Source organism: Ranitomeya variabilis, chromosome 1 (genome assembly GCF_051348905.1).
Source record: "Ranitomeya variabilis isolate aRanVar5 chromosome 1, aRanVar5.hap1, whole genome shotgun sequence".
Classification (NCBI taxonomy): Eukaryota; Metazoa; Chordata; class Amphibia; order Anura; family Dendrobatidae; genus Ranitomeya; species Ranitomeya variabilis.
The window spans coordinates 173,911,759-173,930,428 of record NC_135232.1 but is presented as its reverse complement, the minus strand read 5'-3'; the positions used below and the strand labels follow the sequence as shown (position 1 = coordinate 173,930,428).

The following is an 18,670-nucleotide window of genomic DNA, read 5'->3' as shown; positions in this document are numbered from 1 at the left end:
TTGTGATCGGTCAATACCACCACCTGATGTCTGGCCCCCTCAAGCAAATGACGCCACTCCTCAAAAGCCCACTTCATAGCCAAAAGCTCCCGATTACCAATATCATAATTTCGCTCGGCGGGCGAAAATTTTCGAGAAAAGAACGCACAAGGTCTCATCACGGAGCAGTCGGAACTTTTCTGCGACAAAACCACCCCAGCTCCGATCTCGGAAGCGTCGACCTCAACCTGGAAAGGAAGAGCAACATCAGGCTGACGCAACACAGGGGCAGAGGAAAAGCAGCGCTTAAGCTCCTGAAAGGCCTCCACAGCAGCAGGGGACCAATCAGCAACATCAGCACCCTTTTTAGTCAAATCAGTCAAAGGTTTAGCAACATCAGAAAAACCAGATATAAATCGACGATAAAAATTAGCAAAGCCCAAAAATCTCTGAAGGCTCTTAAGAGAAGAAGGTTGCGTCCAATCACAAATAGCCCAAACCTTGACAGGATCCATCTCGATGGAAGAGGGGGAAAAAATGTACCCCAAAAAAGAAATCTTTTGAACCCCAAAAATACACTTAGAACCCTTCACACACAAGGAATTAGCCCGCAAAACCTGAAAAACCCTCCTGACCTGTTGGACATGAGAGCCCCAGTCATCCGAAAAAATCAAAATATCGTCCAGATACACAATCATAAATTTATCCAAATATTCACGGAAAATGTTATGCATAAAGGACTGAAAGACTGAAGGGGCATTTGAAAGACCAAAAGGCATTACTAAATACTCAAAATGGCCCTCGGGCGTATTAAATGCGGTTTTCCACTCATCCCCCTGCTTAATTCGCACCAAATTATACGCCCCACGGAGATCAATCTTAGAGAACCACTTAGCCCCCTTTATTCGAGCAAACAAATCAGTCAGCAGTGGCAGAGGATACTGATATTTGACTGTAATTTTATTCAAGAGTCGATAATCGATACACGGCCTCAAAGAGCCATCTTTTTTAGATACAAAGAAAAAACCGGCTCCTAAGGGAGATGAAGAAGGACGAATATGTCCCTTTTCCAGGGACTCCTTAATATATTCTCGCATAGCAGCATGTTCAGGCACCGATAGATTAAACAAACGACCCTTTGGAAATTTACTGCCCGGAATCAGATCTATGGCACAATCGCAATCTCTGTGAGGAGGTAGTGAACCAAGCTTAGGCTCCTCAAAAACATCACGATAATCAGACAAAAATTCTGGAATCTCAGAGGGAATAGATGACGAAATGGAAACCAAAGGTACGTCCCCATGAGCCCCCTGACATCCCCAGCTCAACACAGACATTGCTTTCCAGTCAAGGACTGGGTTATGAGATTGTAACCATGGCAATCCGAGCACCAAAACATCATGTAAATTGTACAATACAAGGAAGCGAATCGTCTCCTGATGGTCTGGGTTCATACGCATAGTCACTTGTGTCCAGTATTGTGGTTTATTACTAGCCAATGGCGTAGAGTCAATACCCTTCAGAGGTATAGGAACTTCCAGCGGCTCTAGATTAAACCCACAGCGCCTGGCAAAGGACCAATCCATAAGACTCAAAGCGGCGCCAGAGTCGACATAGGCGTCCGCGGTAATTGACGATAATGAACAAATCAAGGTCACAGATAGAATAAACTTAGACTGTAAAGTGCAAATTGAAATAGATTTATCAACCTTTTTTGTACGTTTAGAGCATGCTGATATAACATGAGTTGAATCACCACAATAAAAGCACAAACCATTTCTTCGCCTAAAATTCTGCCGTTCACTTCTGGACAGAATTCTATCAAATTGCATATTCTCTGGCACCTTCTCAGAAGGTACCGCCAAATGGTGCACAGGTTTGCGCTCTCGCAAACGCCTATCAATCTGAATAGCCATTGTCATGGACTCATTCAGACCTGTAGGCGGAGGAAACCCCACCATAACATCTTTAATGGCATCAGAGAGACCCTCTCTGAAATTCGCCGCCAGGGCGCACTCATTCCACTGAGTAAGCACAGACCATTTACGAAACTTTTGGCAGTATATTTCAGCTTCATCTTGCCCTTGAGATAGAGCCATCAAGGCTTTTTCAGCCTGAATCTCTAAGTTAGGTTCCTCATAAAGCAACCCCAAAGCCAGAAAAAACGCATCCACATTGAGCAACGCAGGATCCCCTGGTGCCAATGCAAATGCCCAATCTTGAGGGTCACCCCGTAGTAAGGAAATCACAATCCTAACCTGCTGTGCGGGATCTCCAGCGGAGCGAGATCTCAGAGAAAGAAACAATTTACAATTATATTTGAAATTCAGAAAACGAGATCTATCCCCGGAGAAAAACTCTGGTATAGGAATTCTAGGTTCAGACATAGGAGCATGAACAACAAAATCCTGTAAATTCTGAACCTTCGTAGCAAGATTATTCAAACCTGCAGTCAAACTCTGAGGATCCATTTTAATCAGGTGCAATCAGAGCCATTCAAGGATTAGAAGGAGAGAGAGAGACAAAGGCTGCAAATTAGAGCAGAAATGCAACTGAGTCAACTATAGAGCAAGCTCAGAGGTGGAGAAAAAAAAAAAACCTGCAGACTTCTTTTCCTCTCCTTTCTTCTGCCAACAGTTTTAACCCTTGGCCGGCCATACTGTCAGTCATGGTTCCCAATGGCAGGGGAACGCTAGGAGCATAAGAAAAACGGACAAGCTCTCGGGTGATGGAAACTGGAGCTGACCGCGACACTAAACCTATTCACGCAACTAAAAGTAGCTGGGGAGCGTGCCTGCGTTTTCTCTAGACGCCTCGCGCCAGCCGGAGATCTAACTACCCCTGGAAGAAGAAACACAGAGCTGGCTTGCCTCCAGAGAATACCCCAAAAGTTGATAGCAGCCCCCCACATATAATGACGGTGAAATCAGATGAAAAGACACACGTAGTATGAAAGCAGATTTAGCACAGCGAGGCCCACTTCACTAGATAGCAGAAAAATACAAAAGGGGACTTCACGGTCAGCTACAAAACCCTAGAAAATACCATCCTGAAATTACCTTAAACTCATGTGTCAACTCATGACACCGGAGTGGTAATTTCAGTCCACAAGAGCTTCCAGCTGCAGAGAGTCACATAACTGCACGCTGGACAAAACATGCAAAAATAGACCAAGGACTAAATAGTCCAACTTAGCTGATCAGAAGACTGGAGCAGGAACATGCAACAGAAAGGCTCTGGTTACATTGATGGCCGGCGCCAGAATGACTGAGCAGCAAGGCTAAATAGGATACACCCATATCCAGATGGAAACAGGTGAACAGAGAAAGAAAAGCACATAAGTCCAGTACCACCAGTGACCACCGGGGGAGCCCAAAAACCAAACTCACAACAGCAATGGTCTTTACAGACAACATCTGCAAGGAGTTGGTATGTTCTCCCCGTGTTTGGGTGGGTTTCCTAAGGGTTCTCCGGTTTCCTCCCACATTCCAAAAACACATACTGATAGGGAATCTGGATTGTGAACCACAATGGGGACAGCGATGATAATGTATGTTAAGTGCTGTGGAATTAGTGGTGCTATATATGTGAATAAAATAAATACACAGATAAAATTCATGTAAAATGATGAGGTCAGGACCTCACATGTCATTTTATAAAGCCTTCATTTTATTTAAATATGTGCATGCCATTAATGGGTGAAAACAAAAGACATTGCACTGACCTGCTGAGCACCCACCTAGCCCAAAGGCCGGAAAGGTTTCCCACTGTGCACAGGAGCACTTGTCAGAAGTTTCACACCCTTCAGGAATCCACAGAGTTGTTCATTCAGCAGCTGTTGCGGCACAACTCCTGTAGACATAGGTTATATTGGTGGTCATGGGTCACAAACAGCCAGTAGCACTGCAGAATAGTCTGCCGGAGCGAGTCTATGTCATGGTAACTAAATTTGGCAATGCTGAACTGAGGAGGGAGAAGGAGATTTTTGGTTTCTGTTTGTGCTAAAGTAGCGGAATGAAAAGCTGGTTTATTACGAACAATTTATGGAACTTAGTGTTTGGGCAAAACAAAGTCTTTTTTGTCTAGAACGGAAAAGACTCTAGTTAGTAAAGCAGTTGGGTTGCATGAGGAATGGAGACTTCGCACCGTGTTAGCAAACAGAGGTGGGAAGTGCAATTGTACTGCTATTAGGTTTCATTGAAACAGGACTGCTTATGTCATAGACTGAACTTAGCAATATGTGAGAGAGCAAGCCAAGCAGAAGGGTTTTCAGGCCTTCTCAATGCAGCCATATTAATGAGGATTCCTTGGCAATTTTTAGGTATCCATGTGAATAGACCTATATTGCTGCTTTGTGACTGATTTCTAACGGGGTTCAATCAAGCACAATGCAAGAACAAAAATGAAAACCGTAAATTAACACTGGAAAAGGCGCAGCTCCGACAACATGGGTGGGGGGGCGCTAATACTCACTTTAGCTAAAAACGATCAGCCTGATTATTTTGTCTGTTGGGTTGCAGCATTTCTCTGCAGAAGAACAAAATGGGCACAGCAAATTAAGTTGAAAGCTAATGTTATTCTTCTAATGACCCAGACTGTGCTTTAGCCATTAAAGTGAACTGCATGATAAAGTGCAGCGTCCAGCTCCTAGGAAGCAAACAGAAGTTCTTTTCTTTAGTAAATCCAGAACACCCCATATTGCAACATTTGGCAGACAGCAGAACCTAATTACAAAAGAATTTAGCCACAAGCCTTAAGTAGTTGTTGGAAATCCTCAACTCATTTCTAGTTATTTGGCACGTGGTTTATATGTAAATGGTTTAATAGCTCTGCTCCCAGATGCTCCCTATTAACCTGTTTAATGCCAGTTTTGCAATCTATCCATACCCTTACAGAAAAAGTTACTATGACCTCATGTACAAACCGAGACGTATACGGAAGTACCGACTTGTCAAGGAAGACCATTTCATCTTTATTTTGGGCTTCATAGATAAATGAATCGCCTGCATGTTTGAACTTAATAGCATCTTTTCATTGATCTCAGTGGGGTGATACTACTGCCTTAGTAAATCAAGATTATTAAGTAAAAGTTGAAAAAAATGGTTCCAAGTGAATATTTGTTCAGGCTTAGATCAAACACTCTACTAATGACCATTCTAGATACAAGAGGACATGCGTGGCCAAATGTTTCATCAGATCTAGGGCTAAATCACCAAACTGCAGGATACCAGTCCGGGAATGGTATAAAATATGACTTCAATTTTGATTAATGTATTTCAGATATTAAATGTGAGGAAAATATTAAAATATATTCTATAAAACTGGACAATTTCCACTTATTATACTAATACGTATTATTTTAGATTTGTGGTTATGCAACATCGAGTCCTGTTATATAGCTTAGTTATGTTACTCAGATTGCAAAAGATCGCTAATGGAGTCCTGTGGGATCCGGCACCAAGAAATTAGCAGCAGATCTTTCATGTCAACAGGTGCTCGATCAGATTGAGATCTTAGACAGTTGAAAGCTAAGGCAGCACTAAAATTGCAAAAATCGATTAGGATTAGTATGAGTAACATGATACTGTGTCAGGCACTGGAAGATGCCACTAGTGTTCGGGAATACCATTGTCATGTCAGGCTGGACTGCAACAATGTTTAGGCAGGGCATGGATATCAAAATAACCTCCACATGAATGCTAGGAACCCCAAGGTTTCCCAGCAGAATATTCCCTCCGGTGCATTTAGACCGAAAGATTATTGGGACTGAGCGCTCCAAGAAGTTCTCATTCCATGATTATCCTTATTATATAAGTGAGAAGCCAATTACCCTATGAATTAGAACTCACAATAATTCATCAGGTGAAATGATCTTTTATGCAGCACAAAAGATTATCGCTCTTGGCAGCACATCATCCTTCATAAGCAAGACTCGCACTGCTAAGCAGCCTATATGCACAGACCGACCTACTTCAGCAAATTCAATGAACTGCGGAAGCATGGTCTGCCTGTGTAAACAAGCAATTAATTGGCAGCTGATCAGCAAACAAGCAGCTGATTAGCATTTTTTGGTGACTCCCAGTCATTAGTTGTAAAAACAGTATTAGCTTATAAACCTGCCTCTGACGGATTTCCTTATTACAATAGTGCATTCTGGTGACATGTCCATAGTCCAGTTCTGATATTAATGTTACGATTATTGCCACTTTTGGCAGTGTACAGGGGTCACTATGGGCACTCTGACCATTCTCTGGCGATGCAGCAGTATACTCAGCTGGCTGTGATTTGCTGTGTTTTATGACACCTTTTGTCATAGCCAGAATGGCCATTTTCTGCTCTTCTGCAGGATTGGACCAGACTAGTTAACTGCTGGTGTCCATACGTGTATATGAGCCTAATAATAGAATTCTTTTTAATAATGCCAGGATGTCCACTACATGAACAGTCCCTGGTGTGGTTCTATTTGGAGAAGCTTGTGAGCATAGTTGATCCTTGCAATATCCTCAGCAATGCTCTTCAAATGCTGAAAAAGTGACGTTTGGTTGTGGATATTTCCTGCTATACATTTTATTTTTATTAGTTTGATTTGTCATTAGATTTTATTTTGCCCATTCGAGTTCAGTCCCTATTATCAGAAGTGTAACTATAGTGGAAGCCCGATTTCCAGCTACACCCGGTCCCTGGAACTCGTATGAGATGACCAGTGCTATTTAAGAGGACCTGTCATGTCAAGAAACATTATTAATCTGAAGGTTATTAGCTTTTTGAAGTGCTGAAAGCCTGGCTGGTGTGAGCAAATTAATTGTATTATTTCCGGAAGCTTCCAGATTTCAGTTATAGAGGCACAGCCTTCGTCACTACTCAGTACATAGTGATCGGTTGCTGTAAGCACGCCCAGGCACTGACTGACAGCCAGCTCAGCAGTGTATCAGTATGGAGTCAGCTGTCAGTCAGTGCCAGGGCATGGTTCCAACCAACGCTCACTGTGTACTTTGCGGTGACTGAAGTTGCACCTTTCTAACTGAAAGCCAGAGGATGTTGGAAAGAATACAGTTAATTTCCTCCCAATAGCAGGGCTTTTAGTGTGGCAGCCGCATGGCTGTAGAATGCTATTAACCTGTAGAATAACCCCATGACTGCAGATTAACAGCATTTTGGGACATCACAGGTTCCATTTAAAGATCTTTGATCATTGGGGGGCCTAGTTGCTGATTTTACATTTGGGAGGGATCTATAAGCTGCAAGTTCTTCCACTCTCCATAATGTTTAAGCAATCTATCAGAAGTTAATTTTACAAACTGCGTATTATTTATCACAATACCATTCAGCTTCTATGACTGGTCATAATTTTAGTATCCTACAATGAATATCAATATTTGTCTTAGCAAGGTATATTTGGTATCATATTAAAAATGTTCCTTCCTTTCCAGGGACCACATCTACACAATAGACCTGGACACGTCACACACAGAAGAAATTTACTTCAGCAAAGTGAGTAATATTCACGTGGCAATACTGTCTAACTCTTTCAGAGAGTGAGATTCTGTACAAAGCCATGAAGAATATTTAATGTTCAGTTCTAGTTAAAAGTTGTTCTTCTTACCGTAAAGCTTCTTTTATTTCATCAAGGTTCTTGGCCATATTACCGCTCTGTATGGATCGGGATATACTGCACTGTTATGTGCTTCTATTATCATATCATGATATATGTACAGTTTTCTTTGCTAATTCCATATAGAATTTGGTAGTTTTCACCGAATATTGTATTACTGAAACCCCACATGACCCCTAAGAACTAGGTGTGCCCCCTTCTTCTCACCCACCTCCCCCAGGCCTTGTGCATTACCACTTTATAAAGAGTTTTTAGTCTTAACTATGACTACTCTCTGGAAATCAGTATGACGAGTGCAATAGGAAATGTCCTTTTTTCATAAATTCATAATAAAATTAATTTTTATAATCTACATAATCCTGAATATGTTCAAAGTGAACCTGACATTTGATACGTGCTGCCAAATTAATGGGCAACACGTATCAGTCACTGGCTGTGCAATCTCAGTCAGTTATGTAAAAACGTACTTTTAATAGCCGCCAAAGACCGAGCCGTGATCAAACTAGTCGGACAGGTGGGTCAACAGCAGCTTCTCCCATCCCACTGACAGTGACTGGCAGGTCTCTGCCTACATGCGTGTATAGGTAGAGACCGGTCAGTCACTCTCAGTGGGCAAGGAGAAGCCACTGTGGATCCGCCTGTCATGACTAGCCTGCCGCGCGGCTCAGTCCCCTGCGGCTACTAATAGGTTGAGTCAGAAATACCTGGCTGAGTTCTCCCAGCCAGTGTCTGATTCATGCTGCCTGTGAATTAGACCACATGTGTCAGATGTCTGCATCATATGTCAGGCTCTTTTTAAACATAACATCTGTGAATAAATTGCATTACATTCCTGTACAGCTTTTACAGGGGTTTAGGAAATATTACATACTTACTATATTAAGTCCTATATTCCATGTTGTGCAACAAATGACATCGAGGTTTTGAGCCATTCAGCATCAAAACTAAAAAAGAGACATAGGGTGTAATATTTATGTTACTCCCCATAGGATGCCTTCCCATTCTGTCTGTGCCATCAAAGGGATAACAAAACACCTTTCAAAATGGGGGACACAGTTATTTAATGCGCGTTTATGAAGAGGGGTTTTATCTTGTGCAGTATGTTCTCATTATGGAAATGTCTCGGAATCCCTGCAGGGTTATCCATCAAATGGTTTTCATCCAGCTGAGTTATGCATTTACATTATGCTTTAACACTTACTTAAAACACAAATAGTCATTTTAACAATGTTTTTTCTAGGTCTTAATAAGCGTTTGCCTTAATGCAACACTTCTATTCACTGATTTACCCTTAACTTTTTTCTCCACAGAAATATACTGTCTATGCACAGGAACATATTTGTATGAACCAAGATAAAAATATAAAAATCGAAAACAAACTCCTATTTTATATGGTCAGGTTATGGTTATAGGTTTTTACTTGTACAGGTTCATAGCCCTTTAAGGCCAGAACACATAGGATTGGGCACAAAGATTCACCATGACTGCCCAAAATTGTTCTGGGTATCTCATTCACTTTTGCCAATAAAATTTTTCATTACAAGAATCCAGGGTAATAATGGGCTAATAATATTTCAGGAAGGTTGTAAAAATACGCTGCTGCTGTCAGATTCCAATTAGTTTACTATAGAATGTGAGGGGGTCCTGACAACAAGTGTTCACTTTATCTGCAGTGCCTCTACAGGGCAAATAAAGTATTACATAAAGTTTATTGAATACAAAAAGCTATCTGCACAAGTGTGCATTGTTGGGAACAAATTAATCATCTTAGGCTATGTTCACACTTGCATACTGCGTACTTCCTCCCTGAAGCGCCAACCACTTCCGCACTTCTGTTTAGGTCCTCCTATTTCTGCGTTGCATTCCTGTGCGGTCGGCGGGCGCGTCAAAACGACGCATCCGCATACATCTGCATACATCTGCATGTCCTGCGTACCCAATGTTAAAGACGTAGGCGGACCTAAATGGAAGAAGTCAGAAGTGGGCGGAGCTTCAGGGCAGAAGTACGGCAGCCATCCGCAAAGCCCTGGTACGCAAGTGTGAACGTAGCCTTATTAAGTCGCTTTCCTTTTTTATCTTATGGTATTAGTTGTTGTTTTCTAAGCTAAATTCTTCACAATGGCAGACACAAATTTTTCCCTTTTTTGGTTACTTTTTGGTGTTCAAAGCAGTACCTTTCACAAATGGTGCAAAAATTATGCCAAAATACTGGCATAGTCAAAAATACACTAGGGAGGACTGAGTAGGGTTGTGATAACATTTGTGACTTTTTAAAAAGTTGTTATTGATGAATCTGTCAAAGACATATGGAATTGCTAAAAACAACGCAGAGCACATATAAAATATACACATAAAAAGGCACAAATAGAGTAATTGACTAAAAAAGGAGCAAAACACAAAAACTATACAAAAACTAGGACAAAGACAATGTTGAATCTGGGCCTTGTCATGTGAATAGCAGCGTTTTTCACAGTGAAGGCAATTGAGAAAAAGGTCTGCACAACCAACAGGAGACTGGACTTGTAATTCTAAGAAAACACTCAACAAGTCCTAAAAATGAGCAGATTGTTAATGTTATACCCATATTTGACTGAAAAAAAAGTATTTTGAGCAAAACTGTGATGTAGGTAAGTAATCCTGAAGGCAAACCACACACTCGCTAATCCTGGTCTAAGCATTTAGTGAAGTACATTTCACTATGGGTAACGTGTTGGTTATTTGCATCAGACAGACCGGATGATATTTCTCTTTTTTGCATAAGACTATCATTCTGTGGTCTGACACAGAGCAATTCCACCTGTTATGATCCTTCATGCTACAAAAGTATTTAATGGAGAAATATGGTTTGGAGGAGCAAAATCAGATTAGAACAGACTAACTAGATGCTACTGAGTTCAGGAATTGTTACAGAATTTCTATGAGCAGATCCAAAGGATTCATTCAAGTACAGAAGTGCATTTTCGGTTTGGACTGACCCCTTCCTCAGGCTCTGCCATTTTGGACTTCCTTTCTGTTTTTGTGCTACCACATTAATTCATTTGTCACCTGTGCAACACACCTAAGTCTTGTGTGCAAGGCAAAGTCATACACACAAAGCCTGCACACTTCTGTGTTATGGAGCAATAATCACTCTATGTGCCACACTTCATTTTTTGGCACTGTATTTACTATATTGCAAAAGTTTTATCAATATGTATTATACTTTTGTCAGTCATGTCATTGAAATGATAAATATACCAATTTGATATGGAAATCAACACGTTAAGCTAAGAATTCTTCGTAGCGCCATTCTGTAGGTCTTACCTTCTACCCTCTTTAATCAGTACAATGATTAGCCATTATACAGGCAGTAATAATGTAAGCTAGCTTCTTTATTTAGAGCTTAGCTTTACATGTTAGTACCAATATGGGAAGAAAAAAGCAAAACTACATAGAGAAAATACAACCCTTGTCCAATTCAAACCATTGTTCTATTGCAAGAGACTGCAGTACTAGTCACTATGAGCAGTGTCGGACTGGTGTGGCAAGGGCCCACCAGTAACCTTGACTTGTGGGGCCCACTGTTCAGCTTTATGCAAATATTATATTAACCTCTTTCGCAAAAATACTTCTGCTTCTATATAAAATTAAACTGGGTAGTTGGTTGAATAAAAGTTGAGATCCTGCATTTGTCTGCACAAAGTGAATTAAGGAATTTGTTGGACAACTTCTTGTCATACCCCTCACTTGACCCCGTTAAAATAATAAAGCTTATACTCACCTCCTGTGTTCCCACATGTCGGCACTAGTTCTCCCGGGCATCCTGTGCTGTTGTTGTGGCAAGTAACCCAATCAGCGCTGGTGTCACTGTCCCCGCCTTAGAACAAATCGAACATGAAGAGTAAGTCCAGATTGCAGTGAAGACAGTGATGCCAGCGCTGATTGGGTGCTGTCACAACACTACGTTAGAGCCTGGAGATAGAGTGGTGATGTCACAGGAGTGGTGTTGGCACGAGAGGCGAGAATAAACTTTATTATTTTATCAGGGCCAAACATTTTGATCAAGAAGGGGTTGTTCTAGTGGACAATTCCTGTAGGCTGAGTTCACACGTAGCAGAATTGCCGCGGAAATATCCGCGGCAATTCTGCGCCTCCTGCCGCGGGTATATCGCATGCAGAATTTGCATGCATATACCCACAGAAAGCTAGCGTTTTGCAAGCATAATTAGCTTGCAGAATGCTAGCGTTTTCCAAGCGATCTGTAGCATCGCTTGGAAAACTGTTTGACAGGTTGTCAAACATAGTGTTTGACAAGTGTGACCAACTTTTTACTATAGATGCAGCCTATGCAGCATCTATAGTAAAAGATAGAATGTTAAAAATAATAAAAGAAAAATAAAAAAAAGGTTATACTCACCTCAGCGGCTTCCGTTCCTAAAGCGGTGTGTTCAGGACCTTCCATTGACGTAGCGGTCACGTGACCGCGGGTCATGTGACCGCGATGTCATCGCAGGTCCTTCACACACACCTCGGAAGTCGCTGAGAAGGTCGGGCCACCAGAAGGTGAGTATATCGCTATTTTTTATTTTAATTCTTTTTTTTTTACCACTTATATGGTCCCCAGTCCGTGGAGGAGAGTCTCCTCTCCTCCACCCTGGGTACCAACTGCACATGATCTGCTTGCTTCCCGCATGGTGTGCACAGCCCCGTGCAGGAAGTAAGCAGATCAATGCACTCCTATGTGTGCAGAATCACCACGATTCCGCAATTTTAATGAACATGCTGCGTTTTTTTCTGGATTGCGATTCCGCTCAGGAAAAAAATGCAGCATGTGCACAAAAAATGCGGATTGCATTCTGTTACATAGGATGCTTAATGTTAGCGTTTTTTTCGCGGTTTTATAGTGAAAAACCGCGAAAAAAACGCAAAAAATCTGCTACGTGTGCACACAGCCTTAATGTATTGGCCAACTGCTGCTCATGTTGGAGGTAAGTGGCTCTTTCATATGGACTCACCGGAGGATTCTCCTGTTCTCCTGTGTAACATAGTAACATAGTTATTAAGGTTGAAGGATGACTTTAAGTCCATATAGTTCAACCCATAGCTTAACCTAACATGCCCTAACATGTTGATCCAGAGGAAGGCAAAAAAAAAACATGTGGGAAAGACTAAGCTCCACATTGGGGAAAAAAATTCCTTCCACATAAGGCAATCAGATTAGTTCTCTGGATCAACGTCCTATCAAGGAAACTAGTGTATATAACCCGATGCCAGTCTGAGCCTGACTAGGAGTCTGTGCCACCTAATGTTTGTGAAGTGCTGATATGAAGTCGACTACTTCTATGTGGTCACTAAATATGCTGTACGTGTGTGTTTGCCAACTAAGACATTTTAAGAATCTCCTGAATATGCATAGGTGCCGTACTCCTAGCTTTAGTGCCAGAGCTTACATCAAAGCACTCAGAATCTGCTTTTGGAATGCTGAGCATTTCTTTTTTCAACTTTATGCTTCTATCAATTTTATTATGCTGATGGCGTGGAAGTCTATCCAGGGACTTCTATACGGCCTGCAAGAGCTGCATGCATCATTAGCATGCTGTTATGCCCATGGCGAGCTGAAGAACTTTAATAATCCTTCCCCTTGATATACATCAGTCCTTGGCCTCTTTACATTGTAATGCAACCTTTGGTGCTGGTTCTTGAATCTGCAATAGTGTGTTAACATTGGCACATTCATCTCGAACAGTAAATATGTCACAGCCGGTAAAGAATGTAAGAAGATGCTTGTGTATATGGAAGAAGTCCCATAGGCAGGCTCTGTAGGATTACCATGATGTCTATGCACCTGTCAGACAAGACACAGCCGACATTTTAAAGATCATATTCTATACTACTTTACATAGATGACAATTAATCATAAGGGAGACAGATGCAACACATAAACTTGTATCCTGCCGCTTGTTTCCTCACTTCAACTCTGACATTAAAAATCAAAAGACATCACCGCCTTAGGGGCTCTAATTGATTTTCTCTTTCCTGATCTTTGCAGAAACTGACATGGAAATCTAAGCAGCCAGATGTAGATACCTGCAGAATGAAGGGAAAGCATAAGGTAGGCAGTTTCCATTTCTTTCTCTGACACCAACGGTTACCCTTTAGACAGTTATCCGTGGTCGCTGCCCGTAATGTGTTATGGATCACGGCACACACTGCTCCAGTGGTAATTGCTTTTTCAATTAACTCAGCGACTTTCATTTGAATGTTTACTGTAAAATATGATGTAAAATTAATATTTTACAAGAGTGTAAGAAAGGCATTTGCCCCTGCAGATAGCTGAAAGGCAAGGAAATGGTATATTGCAAAATATGAAAAAATTCAATAGGGAATGTCACCCCTAAACTTATTTAAAAAAAAAAAGAAAAAAAAAAGATTCAAACGCAAGAAGAGGCAATTCCAAACCTTCCAATATGATATAATGTGGCCCCTATATGGTTTACTATTAAACTATGTTATACAAAGGTTTTGCAAACAGCTATTTATGGCTTATTCAATTAGAATTTAAGAAAAAAAACAGCTGAATATGTTCTACCACAACACAAGGAACACTACTCACCTACTCTCTCCCATGATAATCCAGTGCTGATGATCCTGGTCTATATTTACATGCAGTCGGCATAAAACGCCAGTTGCGGAGTTGAGATGGCAGAATTGGGGTATGTTATCACTGCGGCTCCATGTAAACTAAAGACCAGGAGCATGGCTGGAGTGTTGATACTGGATCGCAGGGAAAAGAGTAGGTGAGTGGTGTTACTTTTGTTTGTTCTATAACATCCACAGCTAGTTTTTTATTGAAATGTATAAGTTAGATAACCCCTTTAAGTTGGTGGAATCCTTGAGCAGCTGCACTAAGGGCCTATTTAGCATCCAACTTGGGTTTACTTATGGGTGGCCAACTTAGACAATCAAGAGACAGTCAGCCATATACAATTCAATAAGAACTCATTTACTGTATTTTTTTACAACCCAACCAAAAAAAACTATCATTTTTTGTGGGTAGCACATTCCCCATTTACTCCAGACGATGTGCTGCCGATAACGATGACTTTTTATACCTTTATAAAGAATTTGATCAATTGGAGAACAAGTAGTTTGCTCATTCGACTACTGCTCACCGACATGTTTACACGTGCGGAGAAATGGGAATGAGTGTTCTAACAAATGCGCTTTCGCAAGTTGCCAGCTCGTCTAAGTGAACTTTTAGTGAAACCATCATGGAGTAGATAAATTAGATAAATCATTAGCTTTTGTACTGTTCCCTAATATCTAAATGCATTTTACCTTGTCTATAGGATGAATGTCATAATTTCATAAAGGTTCTACTTAAAAGGGATGAAGAAACATTGTTTGTCTGTGGAACAAATGCTTTTAATCCTGCCTGTAGAAATTACAGGGTAAGTCTTTATAATGTACTTTTTCCTGATTTGTATGTTAAATATGGGTGTGTTACAAATGTAAATGCAATTATTTCAGTGTTTGTTGTGTAATATTAATGATCCGCATCGAGGCACTAAATGACCACCGGTCAGCTGATTGTTTGATGAGTGACGATTATGTAACAGCCGGTTTCCACTGGCCACCCTGGCTTAGGATGCAAACTCAACAATCTATGTTATATTAAGTGTGCACAGGCTGTCATTGTTCTCGGCAGCACCAGTCCAGTTTCTGCCGGACAACTATGCGTTGGTCAAAACGATGATCTTTTGTGTAGCATAAAAGATCATTTCACCCGACGAACAAGTGGAATGCTCACATCAACAGCAGCCTTTTAGACTATATAAAATTATTGTGACTGAGCCTTCCTAGTAACGCTTGTTCATTTTTTCATCTTGGGATAGCAGCAAGGGTATATTGTATTAAAAAAATAAAACTTTTTATCTAATGCTAATAAAATAGTGTTGTAAGGCTGGTTTCACATTTGCGTTTGTGTATGCAGCGTTTCATCCGCATACATCCACATGCATCCTGCGTACATATCTTTAACATGGTGTATGCAGGGGCATGCGTTCGGATGCGCATGCATGCGTCATTTCTTGGTGTGCGGCGGGGTCCGGCGAATGCAACATGTTGCATTTTTGGAAGCATCAAACATTCGTCAAATATGCGCAGGCATGCGCATGCGGATGAGCATGTTAAAAAACGCATTATTGTCTATGGGAACACATGTGTACGCATGTCCTTGCATACGCATGCGTTTGATGCGCTTGCTTACTTCAGACCGTTCATGTCCAGGAATCGATATTTTGACATGCCCATTGAGACATGCCCTCTTGGTAAATATCGAACGCATACGCATAAAAAACGCAAATGCATGCAAAAAACACATACAAGCGCATGCACACGCAGCTTTTTTTGCCCTCATGCATAAGCTGATGTGGATAAAAAACGCTGTGTTAGCATGCGTTTTTGCATGCATTTGCGGTTGCGGATGATTCGCTGCGCACATAGACATAGCATAGAAACTAGCGTAAGCTCAACACTTAAAAAGCACAGATCTGAGACTATAATATAGGTACCTCTTAATGGGTTAGTAGGAACAACTTATAGCTGGAAAATATTTTTGTCAATGGAAGACGAGTGACCGGCTAAGCAAGAGCAAACTAGTGTATTTTCAGTATGTTTTGATCAATTGGAAAAAAACAAACCAGAAAAAAAACCAGCCTTACCAACACCAAGTCAGATGACAAATGCCTAAGCGGGATGCCGCAGATCATATAATTATAAAGGCATCAGCAGCACAGGTGCAAACTACTGATGAAAGCTGCCACTCACACACCTACCAATTTATGGATGGGGTGGATGCCTAGTAAAAAATTCACACAAATGTGTCCAGGAGGCCTTGGCACCTGTCCACACTGCCAAAAGTACCAATACTTGGCTTAAAAACAACATTATCACTGTGCTTGATTGGCCAGCAAACTCGCCTGACCTTAACCCCGTAGAGAATCTATGGGATATTGTCAAGAGGAAGAGACGCCAGAACCAACAATGCAGACGAGCTGAAGGCTGCTATCAAAGCAACCTGGGCTTCCATAACACCTCAGCAGTGCCACAGGCTGATCGCTTCCATGCCACGCCGCATAGATGCAGTAATTAATGCAAAACGAGCCCCGACCTAGTATTGAGTGCATTTACTGAACATACATTTCTGTAGGCCAACATTTCGGATTTTAAAATCCTTTTTCAAGCTGGTGTTATAAAGTATTCTAATTTACTGAGATAATGACATTTGGGTTTTCATTAGCGGTAAGCCATAATCATCAGCATTAACACGTGAAATAGATCACTCTGTAATGACTTTGTATAATATGAGTTTCACTTTTTGCATTGAAGAACTGAAATAAATTAACTTTTTGATGATATTCTAACTTAGTGAGAAGCACTTGTATCTGGGGGACATAGCAACAGACATGTAGAATTACAACATAGATGTCAGATTGGCTTGCATTATAGCTGTGGTCACATTTTTTGGTTTATACTCTTTCTATAATGAGCCTCTGTAGACATGATCTGATTGTGATATCTCTTCATAAAAGTGAATAGTATATCAGCTGGAGTGCTCCACTAGCGGTGACTGCACCTGTGCGTGCTGGAATTTCTCATCACCCCTCTTATTTGTTGCTGCTCTTGGCCTTGACAATGAACTAGTGCTTGGGGGCTGTCTGATTCAGTGATTATCATCCCTATCAGGGGGGATAAACAGCTCATTGCTTAGATCCTATGTGAGAATATATGCAGATTCTTCGGCATTATAAGGACTTATTAAAATCAATTTCTATCACTGTTTAAATTAACATCCTATTATGGTAATTGGGAATTTTATTGCTTTTAGATATGAGAATGTGCTGATTTAAATTGGTTTATTAGAAGTTTACAAAATCAAAGTATTTCACACATGTTTAATGTGAATTATAAGAGATGCATTCAGTGAGATAAAAATAATTCTGAAAATGTCTATGTAAAATGTGCACAAGTGTCCACCTTTTCCAGAATTTGGTTAAAGGGGTTGTCTGGGACTTTTACATTGATGACTTATTCTTTGGATAGGTGATCAATATCCGGTCAGTGGGAGTGCGACACTTTTTGTGGTCCAGTGCGGTCAGCGGGCACGGCAAAACGCTGCATGCAGACACATCCGCATACAACGCATGTCCCTGCATACCCAATGTTAAAGATAGGTGCGCAGGACGCATGCAGAAGTAGGTGGAGCATAGGCGGAGCTTAAGAGAGGATGTACGCAGCCATGCATAGACCAGCCAAACGCAAGTGTGCACTTAGCCTTAGCTTAATGTTCCTGAAGAAAAAAAAACTTGGCAAAACAATTGAACATAACTTTTTTTTTTTTTTTCTTTCCTCCAACATCATCTGATGATGGAGCGTTAAGAGGCTCCCATATATATCAGATGGTGGAATCCTAAGAGGTTCACATATATATCAAATAATGGAAATCCTAAGAGGCTCCCATATACAGTATATCACAAAAAAGTGAGTACACCCCTCACATTTTGAAAATATTTTATTATATCTTTTCATGGGACATTACTGAAGATATGACACTGTAAAGTATTCAGTGTACAGCTTAACTGTATAATAAATAAATAAACCACTGGCAACAAAAGTGAGTACACCACTAAGTGAAAATGGCCAACTTTTGCCCAATTAGCAATTTCCCTGCCCAGTGTCATGTGACTCCTTAGTGTTACAAGGTATTAGGTGTGAATAGGGAACAGGTGTGTTAAATTTGGTGTTATCGAGCTTACACTCTCTCATACTGGTCATTGGAATTTCAACATGGCACCTCATGGCAAACCACTCTCTGAGGATCTGAAAAAAAAAAAGAATTGTTGCTGTACAAAAAATGGCCTAGGATATAAGAAGGGAGCCAACACCCTGAACTGCAGCATGGTGGCCAAGACCATACACTGGTTTAACGAGACATATTCCTCTCAGAACAGGCCTCGCCATGGTGGACCAAAGAAGATGAGTGCATGTGCTCAGCATCAAATCCAGAAGTTGTATTTTCAAGTGTTCAAGACTGTATAC

At 41.0% G+C, this 18,670-nt stretch overlaps 1 protein-coding gene across 5 annotated transcripts in view; it reads left to right on the top strand.

Annotated features, from left to right (window-relative positions):
• Positions 1-18,670, top strand: part of SEMA6A (semaphorin 6A) — a 282,441-nt gene that overhangs the window by 100,535 nt on the left and 163,236 nt on the right. For all 5 annotated transcript variants that reach the window (XM_077290764.1, XM_077290757.1, XM_077290749.1 and 2 more), the window contains exons 4-6: positions 7,410-7,470; positions 13,620-13,682; positions 14,920-15,021. In XM_077290764.1, the coding sequence (XP_077146879.1) occupies positions 7,410-7,470; positions 13,620-13,682; positions 14,920-15,021 (226 nt within the window). The remainder of the gene's footprint in view (positions 1-7,409; positions 7,471-13,619; positions 13,683-14,919; positions 15,022-18,670) is intronic.